At 42.0% G+C, this 27,364-nt stretch overlaps 1 protein-coding gene across 1 annotated transcript; it reads right to left on the bottom strand.

Moving 5' to 3' along the window:
* Positions 1 to 1,583: 1,583 nt before the first annotated feature.
* LOC139156453 (vomeronasal type-2 receptor 26-like) lies at positions 1,584 to 20,699 on the bottom strand. The gene is made up of 5 exons (XM_070732113.1): positions 20,524 to 20,699; positions 15,000 to 15,291; positions 6,842 to 7,060; positions 5,215 to 5,344; positions 1,584 to 2,524 (listed from the first exon to the last, which is right to left on the bottom strand). Exons 1-5 carry the CDS (start codon positions 20,697 to 20,699, stop codon positions 1,620 to 1,622), a joined length of 1,722 nt encoding a protein of 573 aa, XP_070588214.1. The 3' UTR covers positions 1,584 to 1,619.
* Between the last annotated feature and the right edge of the window lie 6,665 nt (positions 20,700 to 27,364).

Raw genomic sequence — 27,364 nt, forward strand, 5'->3', positions numbered from 1 at the left:
TCCATCTAGTCTGTCCTTATACTTTTTCTTGTATTTTATCTTATATGGATCTATGTTTATCCCAGGCATGTTTAAATTCAGTTACTGTGGATTTACCAACCACGTCTGCTGGAGGTTTGTTCCAAGCATCTACTACTCTTTCAGTAAAATAATATTTTATCACGTTGCTTCTAACCTTTCCCCCAACTAACCTCAGCTTGTTCTTGTGTTCACTTTCCTATTAAAAACACTGAGTAGGAGACCTCCCATTGTGAGATTTATCTTACTTTGTGCTTGGTTGCCACATTGTATTTTACCGTGTTTCTGCAAAAATAATATTTCTCTGAAAATATTTAACTGCATGTGCAGCTGATCCCCACCCTCCCCTATGGTTAGAGTTAGAGAGACAGAGCTGGAACACAGGTAAGATGGCAAGAGGAGACCCATCTTGCTCCACGTGCCCCAAAATAATAAGACCTCCCTAAAAATAAGGCCAAGCACTAATTTCAGGGTCTTATTTTTGAGGAAACATGGTAGCTTGATTGTTATTGTTATTATTGTTGTTACAATCATCATTATTTTGTGCTTGTATTGTACACCACCTGTTGTGGTTAGCTCTGGCCCAGCTCCTGCCCCAAGGACTGTGGATGTGGGGGAGACATCCACATGCTGCAGGCCTGTTTTGCCCCCGGTGGAATCTGCTGATGAAGGCTCCTCTGACCAAGAAGACATGAGTGACAGGGAGGAGGAGAGTGTGGCAGACAGCTCAGAAGGAGATCAATTATCTAGCTCCTCCTTGGATTCAGAACAAGAGTTAATGATACAGCCACGCATGCGGAGAGCGATGCATAGGCAACAACAACTGAGAGATTATTATCAAAGAAAATGAGGCCCCCTGTGGTTGGGTGGGGCTGTGGTAATTAGTGAGGCTGCTATAAAGAGCAGCCTGTGGGTTTGGCCATTGTGGAGGATTATCTGATCGATGTGTTTCGTGACTGCTTTACTGACTTTGACCTTTTGTGTGCTGATTTCCCCCCGCTTTGAAACTAAACCAGGGCAAAGTGTGTTTCACTTTGTGAAAGAAGAAGGACTGTGAATTGCTTCACAGCTGCAAGCTAAGTATCACAAAACTGATAAGGGACTTGTACAAATTACCAGTTTGTTTGGAGACAGTGCTCTTTGCTATACTAAAAGAAGGCTTAGTTTAAGTGAATTTTCATTATAAAGAACATTGTTTTGAATTTTCAAACGTGTGTGTGTGTGAAATTTGTACCTGTGAATTTTGGGGAGGAGTCTACCAGAGAACTCAAGAGAACACCACCTAAAGAACTAATGAGAAAAGGCAAAGGAAAGGAGGTGGCACCCTTTTCTCTCTTCCCTCAAAATTGGCATGAAGGAAAAGTTCTTCCAGATGTTTCCCACAATCAGTAAAGATTCAGAAGAAGAAGAAAGATCAGCCAGAAACAAACAAGGAGGGAGTGATTGTTGCTGATTAACAGATAGTTTATCTTTAGTCACATAACAAGAAAACAAATATTGAATGGAAAAAGCATCTCTCCCATTTCACTATTTTAAAAAAAATCAGATGGAATACAAAAATGCCCTCAACTCAAAACAAAAGTTCCCAGTCTCTCTATAAGTCAGAAATGTTTGTGCCTCATTATATTCTCTTTACAATTCAGATTGGGTTTAAATAGGATAATGTAGCATTTGGGGGAAAAGATACAAGCCAAGAGACCAGCTCCAGATGCCAAAATGGAGAAGATCTCCACAACCACCATGGACTTCCCTTTGGTGCTCAGATAGGTAGGGAGGAAGGTGATCCAAACACTGCAAAAGACCAACATGCTAAAAGTAATGAACTTGGCTTCATTAAAGCTGTTGGGTAATTTCCTAGCCATAAAGGCCATAGAGAAACTGATGAGGGCCAGGAAACCCAAGTAGGCAAGGACAGTGTAAAACATGGAAACTGAGCCTTCATTACATTCCAAGATGGTCTCTCCCACCAAGGACTGGAAGTCCATGTTGGGAAATGGAGGAGAAGTTCCCAGCCATATGGCACAAAGAACTGCTTGGATCAGGGGACAGGCTAAGACAATGGAGTTGGTCAGTGGTTTTCCTAAGAGTTTCCTTGTCCTGTTCCCTGGCTTGGTGGCCATAAAGGCAAGAACCACCATAACAGTTTTTGCCAACACAGAGGAAACTGCAAGGGAGAAGAGAATGGCAAAGGCAGATTGACGGAAGAGACAGGTGAGCTTCCTGGGTCGACCAATGAAGAGGAAGGAGCAGAGGAAACAAAGCAGGAGGGAGACCAGGAGGATATAGGTGATATTTCGGTTGTTGGCCTTGACGATTGGTGTGTCATGATGTTTACGGAAAATCTGCAGGATTGCTGATGTGATCAGAGAAAGGAAAAGAGCTATAGATGCCAAAGTGTATCCCATGGTTTCTTGATAGCTGAGGAAGTGGAGATTCTTGGCAATGCATAGGTCATGGTCCTTGTTGGGATACTTGTCTTCTGGGCAGGGTTCACACTGAGCTGCATCTGAAATCAAGATTAAATGATAAGATTAAAGTTCTTAGTCTTTGCTTAGTATTTCAGGAGCATCAGCCATTGTCATTCTCCCTCCCTTGGTGGTAACATGATAATATAAACAGAGTTGGAAAGGACCTTGGAGGTCTTCTAGTCCAACCCCCTGCTTTAGTCCACCCATTGCTTCTTGTTCTACCCTCAGGTGCTTTGGAGAATAGTTTGAATCCCTCTTCTTTTTGGCAACCTCTGAGATATTGGAACACTGCTTTTATTTCACCCCTAGTGCTGGAAAATAACAGGGGAGAAAAAGACATTTATTTATTTATTTATTATTTGGATTTGTATGCCGCCCCTCTCCGAAGACTCGGGGCGGCTCACAACAAGTGAAACAAATCATAATAATCCAATTAATTAAAATATTTAAAGATTTAAAAAATACAATTGTACACTGAGTGTTGTAAGAGAAAAGGCTCTTTTCCTGATCAAAAGTGATTTAAAGGTAATTGATTACAGAAAGGGGAAAGTTCCAGAGCACAATGACACAAGGCGGTCACTGTAAGCAGGACAAGAAGCAATGGATGGAAACTAATCAAGAAGAGAACTAAGGAAAAATTTCCTTTCAGAACAATTAATCAAAATGTCTCAAAAGAGACATTGAAACTCTGGAGAAGGTGCAAAAAAGAGCAACCAAGATGATTAAGGGACTGGAAACCAAGACTTACGAAGAGAGGCTAAGGGAACTGGGCATGGATAGCCTAGAGAAAAGGAGGGCCAGAGCGGACATGATAGCAGTCTACAAGTATACGAGGGGATGTCACAGAGAGGAGGGGATCACTTTATTCTTCAGGGCACCAGAGGGCTGGACGAGGAACAATGGCTGGAAGCTGACCAAGGAGAGATTCAACATAGAGATGAGGAACTTCCTGACGGTCAGAGCGATCAACCAATGGAACAACCTACCAGTGGACGTTGTGAACTCCAACACTCTGGACATTTTTAAGAGAACATTGAACTGCCATGACTGGTGTGCTATAGGGTTCCTGCTTGGGCAGGGGATTGAACTTGATGGCCTTCATGGTCCCTTTCAACTCTAACAATAAATAAATCAGTGGAACAGCTTGCTTCCAGAAACTGTGACTACTTAAACAAGAAGTTGAAGTTAGAAGTTTTTAAGAAGAGATTGGACAACCATTTTTTCTGAAATGGTATAGGGCAGTGATTGCGAACTTTTTCGAGACCAAGTGGCCAAACCAGAACGTGTGTGCATTTGAATGAGCCAGAGCACTGGAAACCCGAAGATCAGTTGGCCAGTACATGCATGTCACTTTTTGGTTGTTTTTTTGGCTGTTTTCATGCCATTTTCTGGGCTGTTTTCTAGGTTGTTTTCAGGCCATTTTCAGGATGTTGATTGTGCAATTCTCAAGCCATTTTTTGGATTAAGTTAGGGTTAGGTTTAGGGTGTCATAATTCACCATCATGGGTATAGGGTTCCTTGTCTGAGCAGCGGGTTGGACTAGAAGACCTCCAAAGTCCCTTCCAACTCCATTATTCCATACTTCATATTCACTCATTCAGACTTTCTGTGCAGAAAAAAAGTTACAAGCACAGATAGATGGATCTCCTCTTTCTCCTAAAGGTCTGTAAATTTCATGAGAGATGGCTCATGCTGTCTGCTAGAAGAGGAAAACAATAAATAATAGAAGTTAAAGCATGAACCCAAATGGCGTTTGGCGGGCCCCAGGGGAAGAGCCTTCTCTGTGGTGGCCCCGGCCCTCTGGAATCAACTCCCCCCAGAGATTAGAACGGCTCCCATCCTCCTTGTCTTTTGCAAATTACTCAAGACCCACCTTTATCGCCAGGCATGGGGGAGTTAAGATATTCCTTCCCCCTAGGCCATTACAAATTATGCATGGTATGTTTGTGTGTAAGAACAAGGGACACAATCTGAAGTTAGTTGGGGGAAAGATCAAAGGCAACGTGAGAAAATATTATTTTACTGAAAGAGTAGTAGATCCTTGGAACAAACTTCCAGCAGACGTGGTTGGTAAATCCACAGTAACTGAATTTAAACATGCCTAGGATAAACATATATCCATTGTAAGATAAAATACAGGAAATACTATAAGGGCAGACTAGATGGACCATGAGGTATTTTTCTGCCGTCAGTCTTCTATGTTTCTATGTTTGGTTTTTATAAAAAGGGTTTTTAGTTGTTTTATTAATTGGATTGTACATGCTGTTTTTATCATTGTTGTTAGCCGGCTGAGTCTGCGGAGAGGGGCGGCATACAAATCCAATTAATAATAATAATAATTTATTTATTTATTTTATTTATTATTTCGATTTGTATGCCGCCCCTCTCCGCAGACTCGGGGTGGCATACAATAATAATAATAATAATAATAATAATAATAATAATAATAAAGCACACATCAGAAAAATATCACTTCTGCTGAAGTAGGAGTGAAAAGGTTCCTAGGAGACCCATAAGTTGTGCCCTGAAATTATCCTGCATCAGATATCAGAGGAGTGGGAAGGGTGGTTTGTGGGGCAGGACAGCTTAAATATAAACACTGAAGTGTTCTGCGGAAAATTATCAATAGTTTTAGAAATCCTAATCATATCAGAAATGACAAATGAATCAATATGTTGATCAATGGCTTCCTTGAAACTGGAAGATTGATACTTGAAGAGTGCCCTACCCATCTGATTAGAAATGGTGCCTTCTGGACAAGGGGCACATTGGTAGCAGCAAACCTGGTCCCCCTCTGGAACTCTTCTCCTCTCTCCTGCCTGGCACCTCTTCATGCCACACCTGGCAAAGGGCACTTTCTAAACGGTAAAAAGAAAAGGCTTGAAGTGGCTTTAGCTATGAACATAGTTCATTCATTTTTTCCCCACATTCTTGTTTCCATCTTTTGAATGCTTTCAAAAGCAATGCATGAGTTTCATCTACCAGAAACCAGGGGGAAGTCAGGGGCAGTGATACTCCCAAGCCTACCAATGGATGCTGGATATAGGAATTGGCCCCTTGAGGTACAAAGAAAGGAACCAAAGAAAGGAAAGGGCTACCTTTGAAAAGTGTTTGGAAACTTCAGATCATGCAGAATGCAGCTGCGAGAGCAATCATGGGCATTCCCAAATATGCCCATGTTACTCCAACACTCCGCAGCCTGCATTGGTTGCCGATCAGTTTCCGGTCACAATTCAAAGTGTTGGTTATGACCTATAAAGCCCTTCATGGCACCAGGCCAGAATATCTCAGGGACCGCCTTCTGCTGCACGAATCCCAGCGACCAGTTAGGTCCCACAGAGTGGGCCTTCTCCAGGTCCCGTCAACCAAACAATGTCGTTAGGTGGGACCCAGAGGAAGAGCCTTCTCTGTGGCGGCCCTGACCCTCTGGAACCAACTCCCCCCGGGGATTAGAATTGCCCCCACCCTCCTTGCCTTTCGTAAGCTGCTTAAAACCCACCTCTGCTGCCAGGCATGGGGGAACTAAGATACACTTTCCCCCTAGGCCTTCACAATTTTATGTATGGTATGTTTGTATGTATGATTGGTTTTTATATAATGGGTTTTTAACTGTTTTTTAGTATTGGATTTTGTTGTACTGTTTTACTGCTGTTGTTAGCCGCCCCGAGTCTGCGGAGAGGGGCGGCATACAAATCCAATTAATAATAATAATAATAATAATAATAATAATAATAATAATGATGATAATGATAATAATAATAATAATAACCAGATCCCTTTGGAGAGTCTAACTGCCCCCACCCTCCTCGCCTTCTGCAAGACACTTAAGACCCATCTAGGTCGGCCAGGCATAGGGCAGCTCGATCATGCCCCCTCCCTCTCTGACTGTTAAATGTTATATATGGATGTGATTGAGTAGACTGACTGTTTTTTATATAATGGGATTTTAGTTACTGTTTTTTTAACTATTAGTTTTATATACATATTGTTTGTATTTCATGTTATGAGCCGCTCCGGGTCCTTGGAGAGAGGTGGCATACAAGTCTAACAAATTGAATTGAATTGAATTGAATAACAGGTTTTCCAAAACAGCAACAAAAAATATCATGAGGATCCAACTGAATGATGCTGGTCCACGGAAATAAGTTTTGAAAGTTCTAATTGCCTCCTGTGTTTCAAGAAAAATTTCTCAATCCCAATCTTTTGTAAGACAAATTAGTTCTCAGATGGGTCACATATAAAACTGTTTTCATGGAGCCCTCATGGAAGGCCATATGATTTCACTATTTTCTGTCTGGGGATGAACTGTGGCCCAAGGAGAACATGAATATTTCCCTGAGAAGATTCCAACTCACCTTTGCAGGCCACACAATTGCATCCAAATTAAAGATGAAATCCTGGCCAGGAGGAGCCCCAGGATCTATTTCCCCAACTTTGATAGAGACAAAAGATTGATTGGGAAACCAAAACCAGTTCAGAATATCATAACGAGAAGATCCCAATCCATCTTCTGAGAAGGAGACTTCATCTCCAACACTGTTGTTGAACTGGACATTCTTCAAATAGGGAAGAATCTGAAATGAAACAGATCTTCAGAAATTGGAGTGCTTGCTGAAAGCTACCCATGAGACATCATGGCATATATCATTCTGTGGTGGTCATCAACTTAGATTATGATCTCTGAGAACCTTGAGGAGTTCCTTTGGTAGAGGTCTATGCTATCAGGATTAACACCAAATATTTGTCTCCTTAGAAACATAGAAGTCTGATGGCAGAAAAAGACCTCATTGTCCATCTAGTCTGCCCTTATACTATTTTCTGTATTTTATCTTAGGATGGATATATGTTTATCCCAGGCATGTTTAAATTCAGTTACTGTGGATTTACCAACCACGCCTGCTGGAAGTTTGTTCCAAGGATCTACTACTCTTTCAGTAAAATAATATTTTCTCATGTTGCTTTTGATCTTTCCCCCAACTAACTTCAGATTGTGTCCCCTTGTTCTTGTGTTCACTTTCCTATTAAAAACACTTCCCTCCTGAACCTTATTTAACCCTTTAACATATTTAAATGTTTCGATCATGTCCCCCCTTTCCCTTCTGTCCTCCAGACTATACAGATTGAGTTCATTAAGTCTTTCCTGATACGTTTTATGCTTAAGACCTTCCACTGTTTTTGTAGCCCGTTTTTGGACCCGTTCAATTGTGTCAATATCTTTTTGTAGGTGAGGTCTCCAGAACTGAACACAGTATTCCAAATGTGGTCTCACCAGCACTCTATATAGTGGGATCATAATCTCCCTCTTCCTGCTTGTTATACCTCTAGCTATGCAGCCAAGCATCCTATTTGCTTTCCCTACCACCTGACTGCACTCCTTCCATATCATTATTCAGTATCTTGGCTTCTTCAACTCCAGGTTCATCACATTCATACTTCCATACAAACATTATAAAGATATACTTCAAAATTTATTGTATGATTTTGCTTCAATGCTATTTGGCTATATGTTTACTTTGGCTATGGGGGCTCAGTGGATAAGATGCTGAATTTGTTGATCAAACCATCAACTGTTCAGCAGTTTGAATTCCTAGCACCATGTAAGGGAGTGAGCTCCCCATACTTGTTCCCACCTTCTGCCAACCTAGAAGTTTGAAAGCATGTAAAAAAATCAAGTAAAAAAAATAGGGACCACTTTGGTGGGAAGGTAAAGAAAGATAACAATGGGTGGGCCTGGCCATGCATAATGCATCTGGCCCGTGAGCTGCAAGTTTCACAGACCTGCCATCGAAGTTAAATCAAGACTAAAATGAATTGAGTTGAATGTCTTTTTACAAGAAGGATTCAGGGCTATATACTTAGAAAAATTGAGGTGGTTATGGAACTATGCCCTTAAAGGACTATTGAAACATGCTGCAGAATTATCATCTTGCTTTGGGATGACACCTCCAGCCTGGTATAATAATAATAATAATAATGATAATAATGATAATGATTAATAATAATAATAATAATAATAATAATAATAATAATAATAATAATAATTTATTGGACTTGTATGCCGCCCCTCTCCGAAGACTCGGGGCAGCTCACAACAATAATAAAACAATATAGCAATAAAACAAATCCAATAGTAAAAAACATATATAAAACCCCAGCAATTAAAACCATACAGCACATACATACCAAACATAAAATATAAAAGCCTGGGGGAGGATGTCTTAGTTCCCCCATGCCTGGCGATATAGGTGGGTCTTAAGTAATTTGCAAAAGACAAGAAGGGTAGGGGCTGTTCTAATCTCTGGGGGGAGTTGGTTCCAGAGGGCCGGGGCCGCCACAGAGAAGGCTCTTCCCCTGGGGCCCACCAAACGACATTGTTTGGTCGACGGGACCCGGAGAAGGCCAACTCTGTGGGACCTTATTGGCCGCTGGGATTCGTGCAGTAGAAGGCAGTTCCGGAGGTATTCTGGTCCACTGCCATGTAGGGCTTTAAAGGTCATTACCAACACTTTGAATTGTGACCGGAAACTGATCGGCAGCCAACCCCACGATGGCTCTCGTGGCCGCATTCTGCACGATCTGAAGTATGGCCTCTCCATGAAACCCAGACAAGGTTCTCTGTCACAGGACCATTAAAGACTTCTGAAAATCTTAGGATCTTGTTTGTTTGTTTGTTTGTTTGTTTGTTTGTTTGTTTACTCAAGTACGTATTGGTGATATACATAGATACAACATTGTTTATATACATAAGATGGGTACTGATAAGAGGAAACATTAAGACAGGGACGGTAGGCATTCTGGTGCTCTTATGCATTCCCCTTACTGACATCTTAGGAATCAGGTAAGGTCAACAGTGGACAGCCTAAGGGGAAAGTTTTTGGGGTTAGGAGATGAAATCACAGAGTCAGGTAGTGAGTTTCAGGAATTAATCACTTTGTTGCTAAAATCTAAGGGTAAAGTCAATTTTGGAGCAGTTCACTTTGAGTTTGTATCTGTTGTGTGCTCGTGTATTGTTGTGGTTGAAGCTGAAAAAGTTTTGGTGCAATCATAATTATTAGAAGGATTGACATGGTGATTATTATGAAGTGTTTTTTTGTTTAAGGCTGGTTTCCAAATCTCTGGTAGGCGGGACGTATCATCTCTTTTATTCATGCAAAGGGGGTGTTTCTCAATCTCTATAGCTTCTAAAGTAATTCTTCTATATAAATTTTCTGTTTTGGAAAGTAATTTAGTTTTTTCAAAGTCAATTTCGTGCCCTGTTTTTTTAATGTGCTGGACAAGGGAGGAAGTCTTTTCTTCTTTTTTAACTGCATTCTTATGTTCTGCAATGCGTGCACTTACTCTTCGATTGGTTTGTCCAATGTATGTGGCTGCACATGTTTTGCAAGTACCGTATTTTTCGCTCCATAAGACGCAGTTTTTTTCCTCCCAAAGTAGGATGAAAAATCAGCCACGTCTTATGGAGCGAAGATGCAGGCAGGGAGGGGGGGAGGCGCTGGAGCAGAGGGGGGGCGGCGGTGATATACTCATCTGGAGACCACCGCCTCTGTCGCCGCCTCTCCTCTTCCCAACCCCGAAGAGAGCCGCGCCTTTCGGCCTCCGGAAGTGCTGGGCCGGGGGACGCCTCCACCCCGCAGGTTTAGGAGGCGGAGCGGCACCGGAGGAGCGTTGGCGGTTCCGAGCCTTTGGGAAGGCTACGGGAATCGCTTCAGGAGGCGGGGAGGTCTCGAAGACCCAAAACCCAGCCAGTCGCTCGCAGCCGGCCGCCGCCTGTGCAAAGTTTGGCTGCGAACTCGGCTGGCTAGCTGCTGCCTGGCCCCCTCCCTCCCGGAGGAGGGTCTCCCTTCGCACCACCAGCGGCGCTCCCCCCACCAGCCAGCCAGCCAAGCCCCGCGCCCGCCGGAGCCAGCTGTTTGCTCGCCGCCCGCCGCGTTTGCAGGAGGTGGGGAGGGTCGGGTGGCCCGCCAAGGCCAGGAGGGACGCCGCTGCCCCCCTTCCCTCTCTCCGCCCGCCGCTGCACCTCCTGCTGAGCCCCCTCGGCCCCGCGCGGCGCCTGTCAGAGGAAGCTGCCCTGTCCCGGCCAGGATCCGGGGGCGAGGTCGTCGGGGTTTGAGGGGCCCTAAACCGCCCACAGGAGAAAAACAGAAAAAATAAGGGAGAAAGAAAGAGAGAGAAAGGAAGAGGAGAGATAGAAAGGGGGAGAGAGAAAGAGGGAGAGATAGAGAAGGAGAGAGAGAAAGAGAGAGATACAAAGAGAGTGAGTGAGAGAAGGAGAGATAAGAGAAAGAAAGAGGGACAGAGAGAAAGAAAGAAAGAGAGGGACAGAAAGAAAGAGAGGGACAGAGAGAAAGAAAGAGGGACAGAGAGAAAGAAAGAGAGGGGCAGAGAGAAGAAAGAGAGGGACAGAGAGAAAGAAAGAGGGACATAGAGAAAGAAAGAAAGAGAGGGACAGAGAGAAAGAAAGAGGGACAGAGAGAAAGAAAGAGAAGAACAGAGAGAAAGAAATAGAGGGACAGAGAAAGGGAGAGGAGAGATAGAAAGGGGGAGAGAGAAAGAGGGAGAGATAGAGAAGGAGAGAGAGAAAGAGAGAGATACAAAGAGAGTGAGTGAGAGAAGGAGAGATAAGAGAGAGAAAGAAAGAGGGACAGAGAGAAAGAGAGGGACAGAGAGAAAGAAAGAGAGGGACAGAGAGAAAGAGGGACAGAGAGAAAGAAAGAGAGGGACAGAGAGAAAGAAAGAGAGGGACAGAGAGAAAGAAAGAGAGGGACAGAGAGAAAGAAAGAGGGACAGAGAGAAAGAAAGAGAGGGACAGAGAGAAAGAAAGAGAGGGACAGAGAGAAAGAGGGACAGAGAGAAAGAAAGAGAGGGACAGAGAGAAAGAAAGAGAGGGACAGAGAGAAAGAAAGAGAGGGACAGAGAGAAAGAAAGAGGGACAGAGAGAAAGAAAGAGAGGGACAGAGAAAGGGAGAGAGAGAAAGAGAAAGAAAGGTAGAGAGAAAGAGGGAGAGATAGAAAGAAAGAGAGAGGGGGGCTTGTTTGTATATTTTCCCAATTCCCCTAGGGCAGTGTTATTGTAATAAATATTTTAGCCTACTTTTTGGCTCAAAATATTTTTTTTCTATTTTCCTCCTCTAAAAACTAGGTGCGTCTTATCAGCAGGTGCATCTTATAGAGCGAAAAATACGGTAATTTCATAGATTCCTTGGTGTTCTAATTGGATTTTATCTTTTGGGTTACTTGGGATATTTGATATTTTTTGGTTAGTGAAAAATGAAGTTTTGATGTTATGTTTGTGCAGAATTTTACTAATTTTGTCTGTGGTGCCCTTGATGTAAGGGAGGAGGGTGGTACCATTGTCCTGTTCTTGATCTTGATTTTTAGGGGGTGTCTCTTTTTTGATTAGGTTTGTGATTGTTTTCCTTTCGAATCCATTAGAAATTAATACATCTTTGAGTTTGTTCAATTCAGTTTTTAAGTGGATTTGTATGCCGCCCCTCTCCGCAGACTCGGGGCGGCTAACAACAATGTACAAACACAACATGTACAATCCAATAATAAAAAACAACTAAAAACCCCTATTATAAAACCAAACATATACACAAACATACCATGCATAACTTGTAATGGCCTAGGGGGAAGACCTATCTCAACTCCCCCATACCTGGTGGTATAAATGAGTCTTGAGTAGTTTACGAAAGACAGGGAGGGTGGGGGCAGTTCTAATCTCCGGGGGGAGTTGGTTCCAGAGGGCTGGGGCCACCACAGAGAAGGCTCTTCCCCTGGGGCCCGCCAAATGACATTGTTTAGTCGACGGGACCTGGAGAAGGCCAACTCTGTGGGACCTTATCGGTCGCTGGGATTTGTGCGGTAGCAGGCGGTTCCGGAGGTAATCTGGTCCATTGCCATGTAGGGCTTTAAAGGTCATGACCAGCACTTTGAATTGTGACCGGAAACTGATAGGCAGCCAATGCAAGCCATAGAGTGTTGAAGAAACGTGGGCGAATCTAGGAAGCCCCACAATGGCTCTCGCGGCTGCGTTCTGCACGATCTGAAGTTTCCGAACACTTTTCAGAGGTAGCCCCATGTAGAGAGCGTTGCAGTAATCGAACTTCGAGGTGATGAGGGCATGAGTGACTGTGAGCAATGACACCCTGTCCAAATAGGGCCGCAACTGGTGCACCAGGCAAACCTGGGCAAATGCCCTCCTTGCCACAGCCGAAAGATGATGTTCCAATGTCAGCTGTGGATCGAGGAGGACGCCCAAGTTGCGAACCCTCTCTGAGGGGGTCAGTAGTTCCCCCCCTCAGGGTAATGGACGGACAGATGGAATTGTCCTTGGGAGGCAAGACCCACAGCCACTCCGTCTTGTCTGGGTTGAGTTTGAGTTTGTTGACACCCATCCAGGACCCAACAGCATCCTCTGTACGACGTACATAAGGAGTCCCAGAAATTACCTGCCATGATTGGACACTTGAGATCTTCTTTCCGAGCCTCATCATGGCTGGTCTCACTCCGGATCCACCCATTGAATGTAAAGCATGTGCCACAGCATAAATGGCATTATAGACATTGTAACTTTCACCTGTCATGCTTCTTTCAAAAATTAAAGATGGTATTTCCTGTAAATTCTCTTTTCCTGTACATGGCTGTTTCCCCTTTTGAGGCTTGTGGCTTGATTGTTGGATCTTGCAGTCAAAGACCGACTCCCACCATAGTGGGAGAAAGGAGTTCCCTTGCAGATTCAAAGGGTCCAAAGACAGGAAGAATTGACTGAATTCTGATAAATCACTGGTATGATCTCTAAAATGCAAAGCCCCATGAAAGGGTTTCATTACTGTCAGTAGGCTTTGATATCCCTTCACAGTAAGTTTTGAATGAGAAATCAAGATCCAAACGTTTTGAAATGATTTTATTCTCAATTGCTCTTGAATAGATGCAGCCAACTGTACATAGGTGCTACTACTGGACTCTCCAAAAAGAATAAGCACTTCAGCTTTAAACCAATCATTGAAAACAAATTGTGATTTGAATATTCTAGTAATCAAATTATGAAATGTAAAGACTTCCATGAAGGCTAGACAGATCTCCTTCTTCTTGAGCATTGGTATCAGAGTTGAGATGAAACGTTCTCCCCTGTCATCCTTAGAAGCCAGCAGCCCAACCCAGTTCCACTGGAAATGCAGGAGCAGCTGGACTAAACCCACATACTGTGGAAATTCATTGGGGTTAATCCGGAAGAAGGAAGGATAAACTCTTCTGTCTCCCTGAGAGAACTCAAAGCCAACACCGAGCTGAAAGAAGAGGGATTCTTCTCTCAAAGACAAAGTAAAGTCTTACGGTGACTTTAAGGCTCCCCGTTGTGTGTTTGATTACCCCAGCACTCAGGCTGTCGAATTATGAATAGTAAACATAAAGTTCCCCCCATTTTAGATACAGACCCATGTTATATATTTTGCCTCGTTGTGACATGTCTATTAGCCAATTTTTCCTTATTCTTGGTCTTTTATCTTCTTCTACCTATAGTTTAATCTTCTATCCCATTCCTTTAATTTTGCCACTGGTAGAATACCTGGCAATACCCGAAACAGATACATCATTTTAGGAATAATTTTCATTTTAATGCCCTTATCTTTGCCTTCTTCTTAATCTCTTTCCAACTCTTCATCTGTTTTATCATTTTCCTCCACATCTGTCTATAATTAACCCCCACTATTTTCTCCAGATTTCTTAATAACTGTACTCCCAAAAAATTCATTTTCTTTAGTCCCAGCTTCAATCCAGACTCCTTCCTAATTTCTATCTATTCTCTTGGACCTGTATTTAAACACATAATCTCTGATTTTACCATATAAGACCAGAGAGCTAATAATACCACTCTATAAGGCCCTGGTCAGACCGCACTTGGAGTATTGCATCCAGTTCTGGTCACCACACTTCAAAAAAGATATAGAGACTCTAGAGAGGTGCAGAAAAGAGCAACTAAAATGATAAGGGGACTAGAGACCAGGTTATACGAGGAAAGATTGCTGGAACTGGGCATAGATAGTCTAGTAAAAAGAAGGGCTAGGGGGGACAGAATAGCTGTATACAGGTACTGGAGGGTTTGCCACAGAGAAGAGGGGGACAAACTGTTTTCCAGGGCACCAGAGGGCCGGATGAGGAACAACGGTTGGAAACTGACCAAGGAAAGATTCAACCTGGAGATAAGAAAGAATTTCCTGACAGTGAGAGCAATCAACCAGTGGAATGGCCTGCCAGCGGAGGTTGTGGACTCCCCAACTTTGGACACTTTCAAGAGGAGATTGGACTGCCATTTGGCTGGGGTGATGTAGGATTTCCTGCTCAGGCAGGGGGTTGAACTTGATGACCTGTAAGGTCCCTTTCAACTCTAATAATAAATAAAATAAATAAAATAAAATACATAAATAATTAATAGGTAACTCCAAAACATGTTTGACTTCTCTCTGTATTCTATTGTTTTTGTACTTCATACTGTATAGAGTGAAGCCCTCTTACCTGTGGGACCTTGAAGATGCTGAAGATGGAGGCCATCTGGATTGAGGATTTGGAATTATGCCCTCCAATGATAGAGAGCAGTGTGTCCTGCCTGTCACATTTATAACCTGGAACCATTTGTCCTCGTGTAGAGAGAAGGGAGAGGCTGATTAATGAAATATTCCTCTGAATCTGGCAGTTGTCATAGATGTGGAAGCCAAGAGTGATATTTGGAAGGAGATTTGAATCCTTGTTGATCTCTTTGACTGAAAACAGCAAGGCCAGGAACTGCTGGTAATTCTTGGTTTCAACACTATAGTGAGAAAAACATTGGGGAATATTGCAGGAAAACTTATATATCCTTGTAGAATTTCCCTTATCTTTTGTAGTGTCTTTGGAGCAGAAATCCCCAGCTTCCATTGCCTATGGAGGTTTTTTTAAGGATATTCCTTGATTAGAATTTGTTGGCTTTTTATTTTATTCATTTATTTATTTATTTATTTGTTTGTTTGTTTGTTTATTTATTTGTTTGTTTGTTTGTTTTATTTTGTCCAATACATAATAATACACAATGAAGGTTATAGAGGATATAGTAGAGAAGATATATGAGATATAGGAGAGACTATAGGACAGGGGACAGAAGGCACTCTAGTGTGCTAATGTACACCCCTTACTGACCTCTTAGGAATCTGGAGAGGTCAACTGTGGATAGTCTAAGGGTAAAGTATTGGAGGTTAGGGGATGATATTACAGAGTCCGATAAGGAGTTCCACGCTTCGACAACCCGATTACTAAAGTCGTATTTTTTACAGTCAAGTTTGGAGTGGCTAACATTAAGCTTGAATCTGTTGTGTGCTCTTGGGTTGTTGTGGTTGAAGCTGAAGCTGAAGTAGTCTTTGACAGGCAGGACATTGCAGCATATGATCTTGTTGGCAATACTTAGATCATGTTTAAGGCATCATAGTTCTAAGCTTTCAAGACCCAGGATTGTAAGTCTAGTTTCGTTGGGTATTCTCTATTTTAGAAGGAAGAAATCCTGTCTGTCCCTGTTGTGGACCCTGTGTATCACTCTGTTGTTCCTCCCTTCTTCATTTTGTTCCAGCAGCTATAATCTTTCCTCATTATGCCTCTACACTGTATTCATTTTGGTTCTCTCTTGGAGAAGATAGAATAGAATTAAGTTCACATGAAGTGTTAATACCACTTCATTATCTATCTATCTATCTATCTATCTATCTATCTATCTATCTATCTATCTATCTATCTATCTATCTATCTATTTGTATGCCACCCCTTTCCGTAGATTCGGGCCAGCTCACAACAACAAATCTAATAATTTAAAAATCCCTTAAAAAACTCTTATTAAAAAACACAAACATACATACAAACATACTATGCATAAAATTGTAAAGGCCTAGGGGGAAAGGGAATCTTAATTCCGCCATGTCTGGCGGCAGAGGTGGGTTTTAACTAGCTTACGAAAGGCAAGGAGGGTGTGGGCAATTCTAATCTCTGGGGGGAGCTGATTCCAGATGGACGGGGCCGCCACAGAGAAGGCTCTTCCTCTGGGTCCCGCCAGATGACATTGTTTAGTCGATGGGACTGGGAGAAGGCCCACTCTGTGGGACCTAACCAGTCGCTGGGATTCGTGCGGCAGAAGGTGGTCTTGAAGATATTCTGGCCCGATGCCATGAAGGGCTTTATAGGTCACAACCAACATTTTGAATTGTGACTGGAAACTAATCGGCAGCCAGTGCAGACTGCGGAGTGTTGGTGTGACATGGGCATACCTAGGGAAGCCCATGATTGCTCTCATTTTATAATACCTTGATAAAAACACATTTGGAATATTGCATCCAGTTTTGAACACCATGATTTTAAGATGTCTCTAGAAAGAATGCAGAGACGATTAGGGGACTGAAGGCTAAAATATAGGAAGAACAGTTGCTGGAAATGTGTATGTCTATATTAATGAAAAGAAGGACTATTTTATGAGCATGGTTGCTTATTGAGAAAGGCACACCGATTTGAACATTGCAAACATCATCAGAAAACAATATTTCTGAAATAAGTCCTTAAATTCAAAACAAAGCAAATAATAATGTACATCGATCCATTCCAATGAAACTTACGGTGTTATGAAATATTGCCGGGATGGGTCTTGTTGAAAGTTTAAGACACTGATGGAAACAAAAGTTTGCAGATGTAAATCCCCACCAACAATGAGATCACCATGATTGTAATTGTCCCATTTTCCCTGTAAAGAGGCTGTCAACACACATATGATTGGCCTTCTCTCAGCAGCAGCTGGAGGCAGGAGCCAGAAGATCAGCAACAGATACAACAGCTCAGTCATTCTTGTCATTCAGCACAATATAAAAACAGATGTTAAGACTCTGGAAACAGTACAGAGAATGACAAGAAAAAATGATTAGGTTGAAGAATGGTTATAGGAATTGGGCATCTCCAGTCTAATGAGCTGATGTGGCACAGTGGTTAGAAAGCAGTACTGTGGGCTAATTCTGCTGACTGCCAGCAGTTTGATTCTCATTGGCTCAAGGTTGACTCAGCCTTCCATCATTAGTAAAATGAGGACCCAGATTGTTAGGGGAAATATGCTGACCATGTAAATCACTTATAGAGGGCTGTAAAATACTGTGAAGTGGTATATAAGAACAGTGTTATTGCTCTTAGCATTGATATGCAAAGAAGGACTAGGGGAGACACGATGCCAGTGTTTTAACACTTGAGAGGCTCTTATAAAGTAAAAACTATTTTCCAAAGCACCAAAAGGTAAAATGAGAAATAAAATATGGGAAACTAATCAAGACAAGAAGCAATCATAGAAACATAGAAACATAGAAGACTGACGGCAGAAAAAAACCTCATGATCTATCTAGTCTGCCCTTCTACTATTTTCTGTATTTTATCTTACAATGGATCTATTTTTATCCCAGGCATGTTTAAATTCAGTTATTGTGGATTTATCTACCACATCTGCTGGAAGTTTGTTCCAAGGATCTACTACTCTTTCAGTAAAATAATATTTTCTCATGTTGCTTTTGATCTTTCCCCCAACTAACTTCAGATTGTGTCCCCTTGTACTTGTGTTCACTTTCCTATTAAAAACACTTCCCCCCTGAACCTTATTTAACCCTATTTAAATGTTTTGATCATGTCCCCCCTTTTCCGTCTGTCCTCCAGACTATACAGATTGAGTTCATTAAGTCTTTTCTGATACGATTTATGCCTAAGACCTTCCACCATTCTTGTAGCCCGTCTTTGGACCCGTTCAATTTTGTCAATATCTTTTGTAGATGAGGTCTCCAGAACTGAACACAGTATTCCAAATGTGGTCTCACCAGCACTCTATATAGCGGGATCATAATCGCCCTCTTCCTGCTTGTTATACCTCTAGCTATACAGTCAAGCAGCCTACTTGCTTTCTCTACCACCTGACTGCACTGTTCACCCATTTTGAGACTGTCAGAAATCACAACCCCTAAATCGTTTTCTTCTGAAGTTGTTGCTAACACAGAACTGCCAATAAAATATTCAGATTGAGGATTCCTTTTCCCCAAGTGCATTATTTTACATTTGGAAACATTAAACTGCAGTTTCCATTTCTTTGACCATTTATCTAGTAAAGCTAAATCATTTACCATATTACAGACCCCTCCAGGAATATCAACCCTATTGCACACTTTAGAGTCATCGGCAAATAGGCAAACCTTCCCTACCAAACCTTCCCCTATGTCACTCACAAACATATTAAAAAGAATAGGACCCAGAACAGACCCTTCTGGCACACCGCTTGCAACCTGTCTCTGCTCAGAATACTCGCCATTAACAATATCTCTCTGATGTCTACGCTTCAGCCAGCTGCAAATCCATTGAACTATCCACGGATTAAGTCCAATCTTCACTAATTTATCTATCAGCTCTTTATGTGGAACCGTATCAAAGGTTTTGCTTTTAATCTAGAATTAAAAAGAAATTCAGAGAGAAATCAACCAATGGAACAGAAGTTGCCTTCAGAAGTTGTGGGTGCTCCATTGCTGGAGGCTTTCAAAAAGAAAACTGGCAGCTATTTGTCTGGAATTGTATAGCATCTCCTGTTGAAGCAGGGAGTTGGACTGGAATACCTCAAAGTTCCATCCCATCTCTGTTATTTTATGTTCTGTCTTTTTCGCTCCTAGATCAGAAATCAAGGTTTGTGCAGAAGCTCAATTGCAGGTAGCATTTCAAACCTCACCAGAGGCTTAGCACCATAGAGAGAGGATGTGTCACCTGGATGGCCCCAGGCCAAATTGATATCAACTATGATTCTTCTTATCTATGTCCGGTCTGTGACCAAAGAGAAAACTAAAACCTGCTGAGTCTCACTGAAATCAGGAGCTGTTCTTTTCAAGACGATATGTCCTGCCTCCACTGGGAGACCTCAGTGCATACTTTTTAAACTGGTTTTATGTTTGAAGATTTGTGAGTGTAGAAATCCATTGGGGATTCATTATAAATTACTGTTCCTCTGATAATTGCAATGGAAAGCTATTGCCCTATCCATTTAACTTTAGCACAAGTTCTCCTCCTGTATCAGCTAAATCAGGGGAGGGGTTATATGTGTTTTTCTGTGTAATCACCTGGTATACCCAAATATGGGAGAGAGGGACTGCCTTGGCATGTATGTTCCTCTTGGCTTCTAAGAAAGGGTGTTTTTTTTTCAAAATGACCATCAGATCATTAGTATTTCTTATGCAGTATTATATTAATTAACATGCTCTGATGGTAAGGAGTTAGATGTTCTACTACTCCTCACCACATGAAAAGAACTCTGTTCTAACTGCCAGTTACCTGATATTAACACACTGTGATGCTACCCCTTTGCTAAACCAGGTGGGGGCATGGCCAGTGCATGAGTCATCCAACCTGTGGGCTATGAGTTCAGACATTCTACTCCTCCTTCCCACCTGAAAAGAACTCAGTTGCAACTGCCAATTGCCTTATATTAACATGCTCTGATGCTTTTCCTTTGCTAAACTGGGCATGACCATTGCCAGTGTGTGACTTATCTGGGCTGCAGACTGTGAGTTTAGACATCCTTCTACTCACCCTTCCCTCCTGAAAAGAATTCTGTTGCAACTGCCATGCTTTGATGCTAAGGAGTTGTACATTTTACATCAAGTTTTAACTGTCAATTTATCAAGCCTGCTCACATAGGTTTGTAATGAAGCATGGGTATCCAGCTGCTAGTATATAAATCTATAAGATATAAGATAAATTATATAAATCCCCTTCTCATTCTGGTATGCATCTCCCTGAGTCTTGGGCCCTCTACAGAGTTTCTGAAGGATCGGAGTTGTTCCTACCACTGCACTCTGTTGGACAGAGAGTTCTGATATTTTTTCCTGGGATCTCTTGAAGTCACTCTCCCAGCTTAGAAGTCACAACATCACGTGCTTCTACCAACACTGAAACCAATTTAATTATATTCCACCTCCTTTCCGGTTAGTCCTTCAGTCCCTGATATTTCTTCAGCTTCTCATACTGTATGTGCCGGTGCCTGGAGGCTGTTGGGGTCTGGATGGGTGTCAACAGGCTGAAGCTCAACCCTGACAAGACGTAGTGGCTGTGGGTCTTGCCTCCCATGGACAATTCCATCTGTCCGTCCATTACCCGGGGGGAGTTATTGAGCCCCTTGGAGAGGGTACGCAACTTGGGCATCCTCCTTGATCCACAGCTAACATTAGAGCACCATCTTTCAGCTGTGGCAAGGAGGACATTTGCCCAGGTCCACCTGGTGCACCAGTTGCAGCACTATTTAGATAGGGAGTCATTGCTCACAGTCACTTACGCCTCATCACCTTGAGGTTCGACTATTGCAATGCTCTCTGCATGGGGCTACCTTTGAAAAGTGTTTGGAAACTTCAGATCATGCAGAATGCAGCTGTGAGAGCTATCGTGGGGCTTCCAAGATCTGCCCACGTTTTGCCAATGCTCCGCGGCCTGCACTGGTTGCCGATCAGTTTCCGGGCGCAATTCAAAGTGTTGGTAATGACCTATAAAGCCCTACATGGCATCGGACCAGAATACCTGCAGGACTGCCTTCTGCCGCACAAATCCCAGCAGCCAATCAGGTCCCACAAAGTTGGCCTTCTCTGAGTCCCGTCAACTAAACAATGTTGTTTGGCGGGACCCAGGGGAAGACCTTCTCTGTGGTTGCCCCGGCCCTCTGGAATCAACTCTCCCCAGAGATTCGAATTGCCCCTACTTTTCCCGCCTTCCACAAGATGTTGAAGACCTATCTATGTCACCAGGCATGGGGGGGAATAAGTATATCTTCCCCCGCCACCACCTTTTTTCCTGACTGTAATACATGACAATCGTGTGATTGTACAGTAACTATTGTTTTTAATATTTATGGGTTTTAAATTTCATTTTTTATCTAATATTCGATATGTACTCTGTGTTTTGTATCATTGTTGTGAGCTGCCCTGAGTCTTCGGAGAGGGGCAGCATACAAATCTAATAAATCTAAATCTAAATCTAATATAATTCATTCTTCCTGATGTTGCTATCATTTAGCACTGTGTCATTTATTACCACTGGTATTTTCTGGTCCTTGTCTTCTACCATGTTATCTGCTTGATTGGCTAGTATCTGCCTATCTGTCTTTAATTTGAAGTCTTCTCACAAACTTAGCTTTCTTATCAGGGGTGAAATACTCCATGTTTTCTTGTGCCTGTCGGTTGTCGGACAGCCAGTCGCAAGACAGTGTAAGGCTCCACCAGTGAAAGGCTGCAAAAAAATTTACTACCACACTGTGTGCATGGCTTATTTTGTGGGTGTGGCTTGCTGGCTATGTGACAAGGTGGGAGTGGCTTGATGATTATGTGACCACAGGTGGCTTAAAGGTCATGTGACTGGCTTAAAGTTGGCCAACTTGATGTCACTCACGTCAAGGGTTTGGGTTAGGGTTAAGGTCCCTTGCCTGTCCTCGCCTCAAAAGAGATACAATTTCCCTATCTATTTACTATTACTGAACATCCAAAATATACTATTTAATTCTATGTATATATGCCATATGTGTACACACAGGCACACAAAAATATGCATTATTTACTATATAAACTGCATGTGTGTGGGGGGGGGGGGTTTCGGGGTGGGCGGAAAAGTATAGTGTCTGAGCGGCAGTCCCCTTGGGACTGGGCGACAGAAGTATGTATGTATGTATATATGTATGTATGTATGTATGCATGTATGAATAAACAAACAAACAAACAAATAAATAAATACATAAATCTCTTCTTTTTTATTAAAAGAAATTAATAATAAAACAAAACCAAAATCTATTACTATTAAAACTAAAACAACCACCAAAACCAAAAACATAGCTATTAATAAAAACAGGTGAAGGCTGGGGTTTTTTTCTCTGTTATTATTTAGGTGCTTTTACCATGTGCTTTAAATCAAGAGTCACTTCTCTCTCTGTTTCTCTCTCTTTCCTGTCATCCTCTGCCTCAATCATTTTCTCATTTCTCTTTTTTCTCCCATTTTTTAATCATTTCTCTCCCTCTCTCCCTTCCACTCTTCTCTCTCTCTCTTGCTTCATCTCTCCTCTCCCTCTCTCTTTCTTTCTTGCTCTCTCTCACTCTCTCTCTCTTCCTTCCGACCTTCTCTCTCTCTCTCTCTCTTTTTCTCACTTTCTGTCTCCCTCTCTCCTTTCTCTCTCTCTCTCTCTTGTTCTCTTTCTCTCTTGGTTTATTTCTCTCTCTCTCTTGATATCTCTCTTTCTCCCCCCTCTTTCTCTCTCTCTCTCTCTTTCTCATTTTCTCTCTATCTTGCTCTGTCTGTTGCTCTCTCTCTTGTTCTCTCTTTCTCTCTCTTCCTTTCTTCTCTGCGGAGGCCGGCGAAGGTTTTTCTTAGTTTGAATGTTCCAGGCGGGCTGGCAGGGGGATGGGGAGCAGCACGCATGCGCACCCGACATTTAAACTAACCTTCGCCGGCCTCCGCTGTGAGAAGAATGCCTGCCCCGCCTCTCCTGCAGTCCCTTTGCTCTCAGCAAAGGGACTGTGAGAGGGCTGGGGCAGGAGTTACCAAAGTGTTCAGAATGGCTGGATCAGGAGGACAAGAAGCTGCAGCCACTGCAGCCACTGCTGCGGGAGGAGCCGCGCCCCAAGGTGGGAAGCGGAGGAGGAGAAAGAGGGGTGGATTGGGTGGGTGGGTGGGGGGCAGTGGTGAGAAGCCAGGGGTGTGAGGGGGCTGGAGGCGCTGGGGGGGCAGGGGGGGCCATGGCTCCTTGCACAGCCTTGGAAAAGGGTGTGCATGGGGTGTTTTGGGGTGCGTGGGTGCGCGGAAGCACACCTTAGAGGGTATAGTGCATTCAACCTCATTTTCTGTGATAGGAAAAACATACCTAGAGCCCAGAAGGGAAAAAAAAATGTGTACATGACCAAATTTTTTCTACTAGTTCTGGTCAGCCCTCCAGGTTGCTGACCCCTGCACTAGGACAAAAGTTTTGTCCTAGTGCAGGACAAAACCCCTGCACTAGGACAAAATATAGCAGAACACATTCTCTGGGATGAACAAGTTTAAATTACTGTCACATCTTGAGAGATTTTCTCAAAATCACCTATTTTTATGCACCACCTATCTTCCTACTTATTTTATTCACCAAAGGCAAATTCCTTGTGTATCCAATCACACTTGGCTAATAAATGAGTCCTTTGGGATTGGGCGGCATAGGACTCAAAATAGAAGTCAAATTAAATAAATAATTCTATTAAGTTAGTTTTTAATTTCACCTCCACCAAGTACAGTGGTACCTCTACTTAAGAACTTAATTTGTTCCTTGACCAGGTTCTTAAGTTGAAATGTTTATAAGTAGAAGCAATTTTTCCCACAGGAATCAATGTAAAAGCAAATAATACATGTAAACCCATTAGCAAAGAAATAAAGAATAAAGAAATAAAAGCTTGGAATTTGGGTGTGAGGAGGGGGAATAAGAGGAGAAGGACAGTCGCTGCAGAAGGAAGAAGGTGAGGTGAGGGGAATAAAAAAAATCCAAAACTTTAAGGCTTTAAAAAAAAGAGTGACTCTAATGTGGCAAGGAGGAGCATGCAGCTCACATATACCCGCGCAAGGCTGCCTCCCACACTGCACCAGAGAAAGAAACCCAGACAGGCGAGAGGGGGGAACCTTCTGCTCCTTTGACCAAAAGGCTGCTGCTGCTGCTGCTACCTGCTTCCTCTTTCTTCCCATGCTGAAGGGCTCCCCTCTCCTCTCGCTTGCTCACTTTGTAGCCAGCGCCTTTCCTTCACTGTGGTGACTCCTCAGTTTGGCTGTCGCCGAGTTGATCCAGCCGGTTCAAAGCACCCCCTTTTACCTTTCCGCACTCAGACACTCCAGGAGGCAGTTTTGCACCGGGTGTATAGGAGGCAATGCAAGGAAGTCACCACAGCAAAGTGGTTTATTCCCTCTCCAAGGGCCCAGAGAAAGGAAAACACTTTCTTAGGTAGAGGTACCACTGTATAACTAAACAATTTATTCAGTATAAATTTTGGAATAATTATTCAAATTTACTAAAATGCAACCAATTGTCCTGGGCCAGTATGCACAGCTTTCAATAGAATCCAAATAAATTATCTACAGTTGACCTATCCAGATTCCTAAGAGATCAGTAAGGGGCGAGTACAAGTGCACTAGAGTGCCTTCTGTCCCCTGTCCTATTGCTCTCCTATATCTCCTATACCTTTCTTCTATTCCTATATCTCTTCTTCTATTCTTTCATTGATATGTTCTATTACTATACCTTTCTTTTCTATTCTTTCTTAGATATATTTTACTATGAGTATCTCCACTAAAACCCTCATTGTTTATTGGACAAAATAAATAAATAAATAAAATAAATAAAATATGGCTCATGCCAAATGCCATCTTGCTTCCAGCGACTCAGTTTCATATAGATAAAATCTCCAATTTCATCTTGATTCTCATGTCTATTTGCATTAGGAATTAACAAGAGACACAAACATGTTTTTCTCATTCTGGTGTGTAAACAAAACCTATTGCTTGAGTAGTTAGGGGAATACTTTTTCTTTACAATTATCAAAAGAGCAATTCACTCTATATTTCTGTCCCCCAAATTATTCCAGGATAAAACCTGCTTTGAAAATATGTTCCTAGGTCCTCCACTAGGGGCAGGTTCTGTCATCTTGTCTTGAAAAGAATCATTCTTGAGTTGGTTGCGACTCGGCTCTCCTTGTTTTTCTCTTTGTTCATGCATGCAATACAGCTTCTCCACGAATCTTGATTTCTGATTTAGGAAGGACAATAATGCCTGGCTTTATTTGGCAACATTTGCCTTTCCTGCTGCTGCTCTTCTGCCTCTTTCCTCCAACTACTGCTAAGAGGAGGCAAACCGTATGTGTGTTGAGGAATTTGTTCAAGCCTAAAGGAACACAGCACTATTACAGGCCTGGTAATCTCATTATTGGTGGGAATTTACCCCTGAAAACTCTTATGTCCTCCAGTGTCCCTGATTTTCAGAAAGAACCATTTGGGCTTGATTTTTACACTTTGTAAGTTTCACCTGGTAGGGAAAGATGCATTATTATTATTTTTTTACTGTGTTCTGGATTCAGGGATTCCTTTTAGAAATCCTTGTTCTACTATTCTAATTTCCTAGAGTAGTTCTTCTCTTTGATCATAATAGAATAGAATCCTTTATTGCCCAAGTATGATGTATGTCGCTCCGAGTCTACGGAGAGGGGCGGCATACAAATCTAATTAATAATAATAATAATAATAATAATAATAATAATAATAATAATAATAATACTAAATAAATGATTTAGCTTTACTAGATAAATGGTCAAAGCAATGGAAACTGCAGTTTAATGTTTCCAAATGTAAAATAATGCACTTGGGGAAAAGGAATCCTCAATCTGAATATTGCATTGGCAGTTCTTTGTTAGCAAAAACTTCAGAAGAGAAGGATTTAGGGGTAGTGATTTCTGACAGTCTCAAAATGGGTGAGCAGTGTGGTCAGGCGGTAGGAAAGGCAAGTAGGATGCTTGGCTGCATAGCTAGAGGTATAACAAGCAGGGAGAGGGAGATTGTGATCCCCTTATACAGAGCGCTGGTGAGACCACATTTGGAGTACTGTGTTCAGTTCTGGAGACCTCACCTACAAAAAGATATTGACAAAATTGAACGGGTCCAAAGACGGGCTACAAGAATGGTGGAAGGTCTTAAGTATAAAACGTATCAGGCAAGACTAAATGAACTCAATCTGTATAGTCTGGAAGACAGAAGGAAAAGGGGGGACATGATCGAAACATTTAAATATGTTAAAGGGTTAAATAGGGTTGAGGAGGGAAGTGTTTTTAATAGGAAAGTGAACACAAGAACAAGGGGACACAATCTGAAGTTAGTTGGGGGAAAGATCAAAGGCAACATGAGAAAATATTATTTTACTGAAAGAGTAGTAGATCCTTGGAACAAACTTCCAGCAGATGTGGTTGGTAAATCCACAGTAACCGAATTTAAACATGCCTGGGATAAACATATATCCATTGTAAGATAAAATACAGGAAATAGTATAAGGGCAGACTAGATGGACCATGAGGTCTTTTTCTGCCGTCAGTCTTCTATGTTTCTATGTTTCTATAATAATAATAATAATAATAATAATAATAATAATAATAATAATAATAATAATAATAATAACAATAATAATAATAATAATGATTGGACACACAAGGAATTTGCTAGAATTCTCAGTCATTGTAGTCTTACATCAGAAAAATGATAGGGCACAATAAAAGTTAGAAATTTAAAATTCTGCTGGCTTAAAAACAGTGGACAATGTTAATATGTATAGAAATCATAGTAAATCAAAGAAAAGTGTAATCATTTTTCATTGTATGTATTGTAATAAGAACAATTTTGTATTGTGGTGACCGATTTTGATAATCACAATTAAATCAAAAAGTTTTGAAGACTCTGGAAAGCATGCAGAGAATATTACCTTTCTCCTGTGTCACTAAGCCATACAAGTTTAATCAAAAAGCATGTATGAAAATAATTCAGTGAAATCTGGGACTTGCTATTCTAAATACCATCAAAATATGGCTAGACAAATTTGAAAAGAACACACATTTTCCCTGTAACATTCCAAATATTATTTTTTTATTATAGACCCATACTCAAAAAGTACCAGCAGTTCCTAGCCTTAGTGTTTGCAGTCACAGAGATCAACAAAGATTTGGTTCTCCTTCCCAATTTCACACTTGGCTTTCAGATTTGTGACAACTGATTCCAGGTTATAAATGTGACAGGCAGGACCTTCTGCTCTCTGTCATTGGAGGTGACCACCCCAAATCCTC

This window comes from Erythrolamprus reginae, chromosome 1, assembly GCF_031021105.1.
Source record: "Erythrolamprus reginae isolate rEryReg1 chromosome 1, rEryReg1.hap1, whole genome shotgun sequence".
Classification (NCBI taxonomy): domain Eukaryota; kingdom Metazoa; phylum Chordata; class Lepidosauria; order Squamata; family Dipsadidae; genus Erythrolamprus; species Erythrolamprus reginae.

Coding starts and splice junctions, on each gene's coding strand:
- LOC139156453 (XM_070732113.1), bottom strand. CDS start 20,699: ATGCCCAAGTTGCGTACCCTCTCCAAGGGGCTCAATAACTCCCCCCGG. Junction 7,061..14,999: donor GCATCTTCAAGGTCCCACAG/GTAAGAGGGCTT, acceptor GTTTCATTTCAG/ATTCTTCCCTATTTGAAGAA. Junction 2,525..5,214: donor CACCATTTCTAATCAGATGG/GTAGGGCACTCT, acceptor TCTTGATTTCAG/ATGCAGCTCAGTGTGAACCC.